General features: G+C 43.4%; 1 protein-coding gene across 1 annotated transcript; it reads left to right on the forward strand.

Annotated features, from left to right (window-relative positions):
- Positions 1–8,605: 8,605 nt before the first annotated feature.
- Positions 8,606–10,030, forward strand: MRPL17 (mitochondrial ribosomal protein L17). Its single transcript, XM_019456154.2, has 3 exons — positions 8,606–8,867; positions 9,169–9,237; positions 9,589–10,030. Exons 1-3 carry the CDS (start codon positions 8,607–8,609, stop codon positions 9,862–9,864), a joined length of 606 nt encoding a protein of 201 aa, XP_019311699.2. The 5' UTR covers position 8,606; the 3' UTR covers positions 9,865–10,030.
- The last annotated feature ends 381 nt before the right edge of the window (positions 10,031–10,411 follow it).

Below are 10,411 nucleotides of genomic sequence, written 5' to 3' on the forward strand. Positions count from 1 at the left end.
GATTGAGTTCCACGTTGGGCTCCATGCTGAACATGGAGCCCAGTCGAGATTTCCCTCTCTCTCTCTCTCTCTCTCTGCCTGCCCCTCTCCCTCACTCAAGCATGTGCACTTCCTCTCTCTCTCTCTCTCTCTCTCTCTCTCTCTCAAAAAAAAAAAAAAAAAAAAAAGATATTAGCCAGAATAAAAATGATATGCATTCACAGTACCCAAACTTTAGTCAAAAGCTAATGAAAGAACTTTTAATGGTATGTACATTTTACCTCAATAAAGCTATTTTTTTAAAAAGCCAAGTAAAACATTTCTTCCACCAGCCTGAATAAATGTCCATGACTAACTTACCTTCAGTACATACTGCTTTTCCTTTTGGATGCAACATTAAACTGTCAGAAATAAACAATTTTCATCTCCTAATTCCTGAAATCATATGAAATATGCAACCATCTGGGAGCAAGAATTCCTGTTCCGCAAAGGTTCTTCTAGCTGGACTAAGAATCAAATAACATGAAACAGATTAACAGAAGAAAATCAAATTTAATAGCGTACATATAGGGAATCTACACAGACACGGAAATTCCAAAGACAGTCACATAAAATGAGGTGTGTGTGTGTATTTCATATACACCTCATGCATACATACTTCACATATATTTCATATATGTATTTCATATACACACATATATATATCATTCTGAACTAAAGAGAAGGGGTGTAGGGATCTGGAATTTCAGAGGAAAGGAATGCACTTCACAGGGTGATAAGAGCAGATGGGTAGCTGGGAAGATGGTGGCAGAGTAGGAGGACCCTAGACTCTAATAAGTCATCCTAAATACCCTCAAAATTGACCTGAAGATTGGCAGAACAAACTCAACAACTAAAGGTGGAGAAGAGGCTACACTGAAGAAGGTAGGAAGTGCAAAGATATGTTTTGGGAGAGAAATGGACAGTGGCTGCTGCCATGGGGAGAGAGCCTCAGTCTCAGAGAAGGATAAGAGACTGACTAACAAATCGGGGAACACGTGGGGAAAATGAATACCCATAGCAATCAGCTTGGAAAGTGATGGGCTGAATGTTATGACTTCTGGCAACCAGTGGGTTTAAAGCTTGGAATTGTAAAGGTTAGCAGGTTTGGCTTGGGGAGAGCCTGGAGGCATTTGCTTTTAGAAGGAAGGCAGGCCAAATAGCCCACAGACATACATCATGCAAACAGCAGAAACAACAATCTAAAGAACGCCTAGGGCACACAGAGGGGAGATTATTTGCTCTTCTACAAGTGTGTCCCAGAGAAGCAGTGTTTATTGGGAGACCCCCTCTGGAAACAAAGGAACGGGCAGGTGCCATTTCTCTCCCACCCCCTCAGCATAGGCACAGGGCCACTAACGGGAAGCAGCGCCTTACGTGCTTACACCAAGCCCCAACCCCTGGCACTCCAGAGGAACCACCCCTCCCAGTCATGTTTGCCTCAGTACTAGGGGAGGTTGGCGGGGGGGGCTCCCCCGAAGACTGGCTCAACCCCTGCCAATACTTCATCTCCCAACCCTGGAGTTTTGTGAAGCCTTGGTTCTGGTGGCAGCAGCAGACCTGTCACAGGTTTTATTTCACAAGCAGACCAGAGCACACCTAATTAAAACTCACCGCGTTCAGGCCAGGGACCAAACACTGCCCCCAGCAGGCAAGGAGAGCTTCTGCAGATGACTGGCCTGAAGGACAGAACATACAGAACAGGGTACGTGCAGCACACATTGAAGACACTCCTGGAAGCATCAGGCCCTGGGGAACAGGGGACACTACACTGCAGGGCACTACAACACTTCATCTTCATAAAGCCATTACCATCAAGAACAGGAGATGTAGCTGACTTTCCTAATACACAGAAACAGGCACAGAGACTTAGAGATAAAATGAGAGGACAGAGGAACTTGTCCCAAATGAAAGAACAGGATAAGGCCATAGCCAGAGGTCTAGGTGAAACAGATGTAATTAACATGCCTGATGGAGAATTTAAAGCAATGGTCATAAGGATACTCACTGGATTTGACAAAAGAGTGGAAGACATCAGTGAGACCATTAACACAGAGATACTGAATAACATAGCAGGGATAAAGGCTCAATAAAGGAAATGAGAAACACACTTGATGGAATGAATAGCAGGATGGAAGAAGCAGAGGAACGAATTAATGACCCAGAAGACAAAAGTAATGGACAGTAATCAAGCTGAACAAGAGAGAGAAAAACAAATTATGCAAAATGAGAATAGACTTAGAGATCTCAGTGATTCCATCAAATGTAATAACATTCCTATTATAGGAGTCCCAGGAGAAGAAGAGAGAGAAAAGGGGGCAGAAAATTTATTTGAAAGATAATAGCTGAAAAATTCCCTAATCTGGGGAAGGAAACAGATATCCAGATCCAAGAGGCACAGAGAACCCCCAACAAAATCAACAAAAGTAGATCCACACCCAGAAATATCGTAATCAAAATGGCAAAATGTAATGATACAGAAAAAATTTTAAAAGCAGCCAAACAAAAGTCAGTTACATACAAGGGAAACCCCATAAGGCTATCAGCTGATTTTTCAGCAGATGGAATTACTGAATCACTATATTGTACACCTGAAACTAATATAACACTGTATGTTAGCTATACTGGAATGAAAACAAAACAAAACAAAATAAAATAAATAAAATAAAATAAAATAAGCAGATGTTTGGTAATGAGATGTTTGCCCTACCCTACAGATGGGTCACTCAGATAAAATTTATCTTTGTTAATAATTCTTACTCGGGGAAAGACCCCCAATTTAGATTCTTCTGCATGGTTAAGGGAGGGACAAATCTTTCTCTTGAGCCCACAGGATCTCCAGTGCATTCAGCTGAAAATAATCCACATACCAAAGTGGCACATGGTGGGGCATGGGGGGTTGCAGAACAGGACGCTGTCCTGAACACCTTCACAACTAAGATATAAGTGAATGAAGATATTCATTCAGCTTTTTCTCATTACTGAAATTAAGGAAAACACATAATACATTTTGTAGAAGGTTATTTCCCAGCATGATTTTTATAAATCTTGAATATTCTAAGATAGATTAGATAGACAGATTTTTTTACTTGGGGAACAGTGTACCATAATAAGATTCAAGATGGGCAAAAGGAATGACTTTATCTCTAGAAAATGAGGGAAGAGTCAATGTGAAAAGTGAGGTGCGAAAAAAGAACCAAAACGCTATTTCTACTACAGACACATTCCTAGGCAGATCAATTTTAGAAGAGACATGTAGAGGTTGAGGACTTGGTAGAAATTGACTTAAAATTGTCAATACATGTGTATCTCCTGCAAAGTCATTGTGTACCCCCAGGGGTGTATATATTCCTTTCAAAGATAGCTTTCCTAGAATATAAATGCTATGAATGCAGGAACTTGGTATAATTGTTTTTTCACTGCTTGTGTTGGATATTTTGTTTGCCTCCCTAGATGCACTTTCCATCCTTCTCTGTCCCAGGGTGTACCCTGACACTGGGCTTCTTGCTTGAAATAATCTACTTTTCAAACTTTCTTGTCTCATTTTCCTTCTGTCTGTAAAAAACCTTCCATTTTATACAACTCCTCAGGGCTCCTTTCTACTTGCTAGATGGGATCCTGCCAAATTCATGAATTCTTGAATAAAGCCAATTACATCTTCAAATTGACTCAACTGAAATGTGTTAACACAAGCAATGTACCTAGCCACAGAGTAAATCCTCTATAAATATCTATTAAATGAAAGACAGGGGGAGGGCATAAATAATTGTTCTAAATAAAGGTGGAATCAAGGGACACAAAGTTCTCTCTTTTTTTTTTTTTTTTACAAACATATCAAAAAGACTTAAAAAAGAAAAAAAAAAAAGCACAGAACTAGGTTGGAGGTAGAGAAGCAGGAGTAGGAGAGGAGATGCCTGAGTCAGAGTCCTTCCTTGACCTAGAAGGACCTTCTAATCCCAGCAGCAGGCAGTTTATTTCACTAATAATACAAGGAAATGAAGCAGGGAGGGGAATGAACACCACATGAAAGAGTAAGCCAAGCTGGAAACAGCTAGTCATCATTTCCAAAGGGAAACACACCATAGACAGTTATGCTGATTTCTGTCCGAACTCCATGTCCCTCTATAGCCCTGGACCACCTCAACATTAGATGCATATATATCAGTAACTTATTTTTCTAATTTCAACTGCTTACAAAGTTTCTTGTTTCCTTTTGGGATGTGTTTGATTTACAGTTATTCTCAATATCCCAATGACTCTAATTGTGGGAAACTCACTTTAACTTATTCTAATATGATCACAATTCTATTTGATACCAGACACTGACCCTGTCTTTACCTAATCCTTCCTGGAACACTGAATCCAGAGAGGTGTTAAGACCCTGACTTGAAAGTAAGACAAATATCAGGAGCCAGGACCTATGATACTTCTAGGATAGAACCACAAGTTGGCTTAGGGTCCAAATGACAATTGCTTCCCACCATCATCACCACATCTCTTGCTGGGCTCCTGTACTGGCTCCCAGGGCATTCTTCATGGAAGCTTCAGCAGAATACAATGCAGTCCTTCAGAGTACAGGAAAAAGCTTGTTTGTCTACTTATAACATCTCTGACACTAAATATGTGGGTTTTCCACATCAAGCAATTCTCTAATTCTCTATGGACACCGACTAGGGGTCCTACAAGTCAATTCTGATACTAACTACCTGGAATTAGCATAGACCTCACAGGTTAAGGGCTCAGTTCCCCACTTCAAATGCCAATTGCAAGTCCCAGGTTGTAACCTATACTTCTAACCAATCAGCTGTAAAATGGGAGTTCCCATGATCCCCTCCTCAAATTTGATAATTTGCTAGAATGGCAGGAAAGCACTTTACTTACAATTACTGGTTTATATAAAGGATACAACTCAGGAAAAGCCAAATGGAAGAGATGCATAGGGCAACGTATGTAGGAAGGGGTGCAGAGCTTCCATCCCCCTCTGGGCATGCTAAACCCCCTAGCACTTCTGTGTGCTCACCAACCTGGAAGCTCCCCAAACCCCATTATTTAGAGGTCTTATGGAGGCACAACTGACTAAATCACTGGGCACTGGTGATTATGTCAATCTCCAACCTCCCAGGAGGTGGGGAAAACACAACCCTCTAATCACTCTCATCACATAGCTAAGTTCCTCTATTAACCAACCCCCCTTCTCCAAGAGTCACCTCATTAGCACAAACTCAGTATGGTTGAAAGGACATTTATGAATAACAAAAAATACTCTTTCATTCCTAGCCCTCAGAAAATTCCAAGGGTTTTTGCTCTGTGACAAGAAGCTGGACAAAGACCACCCCCCCCCCCCACACACACGCATCTCATATCACAATATCACACAGGGGTTCTATGCAGTAATGTGGCAGGTCCAATCCCCTTCTCCCAGAAGAAGCTATGAAATTTCATGTATAACAATTTTCTCTGGACTAGGGTCTTTCTTCTTCAGCTGCCTCCCAGAACACTACTTGAGATCACTTTCTTCACCTCTGCCAGACTAACTACAGTCACTACCAACACCACCTCAGGGGCTCAACTTGGATTCTCAACAGAGCTACTCCAAGTCCTGGCTCACCCAGGAAACTCACATTCATCCGAGCACCTGAGGCTCAGCTGGACACTCAGAGCCATTTGGTATCTAGTGGGGAGTCAGGAGCAATCTGCCTTTCCACAAGCACAAGGAGGTGAACTATCTGTAAAGGATTTTAAAATAGTAATAAAACTAACCAAAAATTAACCTGACACAACAATGCTAAACAATGTTAGTGATAAAATAACACTTGCACAACAATATTTGTTGGTCGAAATTCTAAACAGTTGTTATGGTTACTGTTGAGTTATAATGATATATATGTAGGCTTCAAATGATCACTTTTTAAAACCAATTCACTAACAATTTTATTCTACATGAAAATTAATTTGGGGAACTATCAGTTACACAGTCAAATTCAGCCACATATGCTACTTTTCACAGTTAACTCATAAGAATTTATGAACTTCCAAACTCACTTCCGGTGCTTTTTGGACTCCAACCCTTCTAGTAGAACATAGCCCTGCTTTGAAAACAGTAAACTTAAAATAAACAATCTTAGGGGTGCCTGGGCAGCTCAGCCAGTTAAGTGTCTGACTTTTGGTTTCAGCTCAGGTCATGATCTTACAGTTCATGAGATCAGGTTCCCAATCAGGGCTCCTCACTGACAGCACAGAGCCTGATTGGGATTCTCTCTCCCTCTCTCTCTGCCCCTCCCCTGCTCACACAAGCACTCTCTCTCCCTCTCTCTCTCAAAATAAATAACAAACAAAGAACCCTTTAAACAATTTTAGTTGCACAAAATTTTTCTTTTCCAAGTTAATTTTTTAAGGTAACGTTTCAGATGAGGCCAATCAGACACAAAAATATCTGCAAACCACCAGGATAAGTCCTGAACAACATACAGTAAAACACCAAGGTTTAAAATTGTTCCATGAATACCAGCCCACAAAGCTATTAACTATGCAACCACAAAATGTAAGGAAGTTGACATACAAAAAAGAATCAGATTTTTGAGGACTGCCAGAAGAGACAAGAGATGAAGGCTTTCACATCCAAAAATAATAGAGGACAATGTTTGATACTGTATATCTTCACAAGGTGGACAGTCCTTTTAAAGCCATGATCAAATAATGTCAGTTGCAGTTCATGTTCTCTTAACTTTTGCAGAAGAAAATCTTCACGAGATTTTACCAATAGAAACTTACGATGAATTTTCAATCGTGGAAATCCTGAAAGCTGCAAGAATTGATCCCAAAGAAATAAGACACAGGCAGTATTGTAATTCCTGGAACTTATTGTGAAACATGATTTGTATAAATCTATGCCAATGTATCCATGTGTTTAAGACTTTTCCTAAAGGGGCACCCGGGTGGTTCAGTCAGGTAAGTGTTGGACTTCAGCTCAGGTCATGATCTCCTGTCTACTGAGTTCAAGCCCCACCTGGGGCTGCTGACAGCTCAGAGCCTGGAGCCTGCTTCAGATTCTGTGTCTCCCTTTCTTTCTGCCCCTCCCCTGCTCATGCTCTGTCTCTCTCAAGAATACATTTTTTTTTTTTAATTTGAAAAATTTAAAAAAAAAAAGACTTTTCCTAACTACTTGTGTATCTGTTGCTTCAGACGAAAGAAACTTTTCAAAACTAAAATTAACAAGAAGTGTTCTCTGGTCACTAATGAGCAAAGAGAGAGACAAATCTAAGTGTGCTGTCTACTGAACATGAGTATGTGAAGACCAGTGTGTTGGTCTCCTAGTGCTTCTATAACAAAGTGTCACGAATTGGGCAGCTTAAAACAAATTTATTGGCTCATAATCTTGAAGGCTGGAAGTCCAAAATCAATGTAACAGTTGGGCCATGAATTCTTTTAAGGATCTAGGGAAATTTTTGTTCCATGCCTTTCTTTTAGTTTCAGGTGTTTGTCAGAAATCCTTGGCAATCCTTGGCTTGCAACTGCCCAACTGGGATCGCTGACTTCTTGGTCACGTAGCATTCTCCCTGTGCGTGTCTCTAGTCTGCACAACGTTGTCTTCACTCTGTGCCTGTCTCTCCACTTGTGTTCTATGAAGACGCCAGTCGTTTGGATTAGATGCCCACCCTACTCCAGTATGACCTCATCTTAATTAATTGCAACTGCAATAATCCCCTTTCCAAATAAGGTCATATTCTGAGGGAAATGGGGTGGAGGTTGGGAAGGTTTAGGGTTTAATATATCTTTCTTGGAGGGTGTGGGAACACACAATTCAACCCACAACGAGGAGCAATTTTGACAAAGTGATTGCAAATTTGCAGACATTAAGGCTTAAAAACAGGAAACCAGAACATGACTGCACTTTAACACAAATGCATAGGTATGTTTCTTACCTTTAAAAAAAATACACTGACGCAGGTGAAAAGTATTAACCCATTAGTTTTCCTTAGAGTGCTGTCGTTTTTTAATTGGGATCGTTACTGTGTACTTTAACAAAAGAAAATTTTCACTAGCTTCGCTTCTTTTCTGAGCATCATTGTTTATTCGTTTCATTTCACCATTATAACGAAAAATAATTCTGTGGGAAAAAAAGTCACGCTTAGGGAGTCAGACACGCTGGCTCGCCAACGCTGGGGACTGGCAGGACCGCCGGCTACAGCGGCACGACCCCGGGCGGGGGGCGAGGGGGGGAGGTGGGGGGATGGGGGGGAGGGGGGGAGGTGGGGGGATGGGGGGGAGGGGGGGAGGTGGGGGGATGGGGGGGCTTCACCTCAGATACTCACTTTCCCAGCAGGCTCCGCGGCGGAGCTTTCCGTCGCCCTAGAGGCCACAAGACGACTGACTTAGCCCAAAAGGAATTGGACGGCACGCATCGTCCCACACTAGGTGGCGCCTGGTTCCCCTGCCCGACGCTGAGAGCTCGGAGCGCCTTGAGGCCCGCCCCCCTCGCCTCCTCTGGAAGGAACTAGCACCTCTTCTCCGCCCTCCCCCAGGTTGCCAGCGAGGCAGGCTGTGATACTCATGCGCAAACACGTCCACCACGCACGTAGGTACAGCGCATGCGTCCTCTCAAACCCGTCTCTCCGCAGCTTCTCCCTTCGAATTTCCAGTTCCGGCCTCACAAGGGCGGAGACAAGCTAGGAATTATGCGGCTATCGGTCGCAGCCGCCATCTCCCATGGCCGCGTATTCCGCCGACTGGGCCTTGGTCCGGAGTCCCGCATCCACCTGTTGCGGAACTTGCTTACGGGACTTGTGCGACACGAACGCATCGAGGCGCCATGGGCGCGCGTGGACGAGATGAGGGGCTACGCCGAGAAGGTGAGGGGCGGGGTCCTCTAGTCCACCGCGCGCGTCTGGCCTGAGATCCGGCTGGACTTGGGAGAGAAGTGGCATAGCCCTGGTATCCCCTGCCCAAAGGCTGGATCCCTTATTACCCTGAGTTGAGTCCACTCCTCCGGCCCCCAAATGGGCTACTGGTGAGAGCTGCGGAGTCAGGGGTGGCCTGAATTAGCGGGATGCCTTGCTAGGGGAATGAATGAGTTGTGACCCGGCACTAAAGGAGTAAGACTTGCGCCTCCTTTCTTGCTCGGGTTGAATCAGTGATGTTATGTCTTCTCAGCTCATCGACTATGGGAAGCTGGGAGATACCAACGAACAAGCCATGCGCATGGCTGACTTCTGGCTCACGGTGAGTGCATCCATCCTGTCTGCCTCCCATATCTTATCCTTTGCTCCCTGTGGGGAAGGGGATTGTTAGAGGAAGGACGACTGGGCAGAATTAAGCTAAGATACTCACTTTTATGGACACATATTGTAAACTAAGTTCGAAACGTGTGCCTTAAGTTAGTTGAATGCTATGTGAATCAACCTGCACAACTGCCTGTAACCTCTCTGTGTTAACTTTGACACTACCACTTTAGGGGGTGGGAGAGTTCAGTGTGTACATGTTTGGACCCTGCTTTGGGGAGTGCTGAAAGTTCAATGTGTCACTGCAGTGGTGCCTGACTGTCCTCTCTCCCGAATAACTCTCCCCCTCTAGGAGAAAGACTTGATCCCCAAGCTGTTTCAAGTACTGGCCCCTCGGTACCAAGGTCAGAATGGGGGCTACACGAGAATGCTGCAGATCCCAAATCGGAGTAAGCAGGATCGGGCCAAGATGGCAGTGATTGAGTATAAAGGGAACTGCCTCCCACCCCTGCCCCTGCCTCGCAGAGACAGCAACCTTACACTTCTAAACCAGCTGCTTCAGGGCTTGCGGCAGGACCAGAAAGCAAGCATCCACAGCTCCCACACAGCTCAAACACCAGGGATTTAACTGGAGCCAAAGGGTGTATAGCACCCTCATCAGTGCCCATGCTCACAGTAATCTCTAAGAAAAACTGGAGCTAGAGTCATTAACGGACAGTCTTAATGGAAAAGTTTCTGGGGAACCAGATAAATCATCTCTTTGCACAGTAGATAAAATTCATTATATGAATGTATGTATGTATGTATGTATATATTTCTTTTTCCTCTCCTTGGGATTTCTGGAGAATGAGAACTATCCAAATGCTCAGTCTCCTTGGGTTAGTGAATTCACTGCTTATGTTTCTGGCTCTTCATTTGGGTTGTTTGGTTAGCACAGTTTTGTTTTTCTTAATGCCAGTTTATATGGGGCACATATCCTATAATTCCAAACTGGCCTCCAAAGGTGATTGAGTTTTGACATCTAGCATAGAGATTGAACCCCTAGGATTTCTTAGAGAAAGATTACTCCCTGACAGGGACCTAGAATTGAACACCTAGAATTGAACCTTCCATAATAATCTGATACTTTGGGAAACTTCAAGAAACACTACAACTATTCCTCTGTTTCTAGGCAG

Source organism: Panthera pardus, unplaced genomic scaffold, assembly GCF_024362965.1.
Source record: "Panthera pardus isolate Hobbes unplaced genomic scaffold, ASM2436296v1 HiC_scaffold_12, whole genome shotgun sequence".
Classification (NCBI taxonomy): domain Eukaryota; kingdom Metazoa; phylum Chordata; class Mammalia; order Carnivora; family Felidae; genus Panthera; species Panthera pardus.

Bases quoted from the DNA above. Each gene is read 5' to 3' on its own strand.
- MRPL17 (XM_019456154.2), top strand. From the start codon at position 8,607: ATGCGTCCTCTCAAACCCGTCTCTCCGCAGCTTCTCCCTTCGAATTTC. The intron at 8,868-9,168 runs GTGAGGGGCGGG...ATGTCTTCTCAG, and splicing joins TGAGGGGCTACGCCGAGAAG to CTCATCGACTATGGGAAGCT. The intron at 9,238-9,588 runs GTGAGTGCATCC...CTCCCCCTCTAG, and splicing joins TGGCTGACTTCTGGCTCACG to GAGAAAGACTTGATCCCCAA.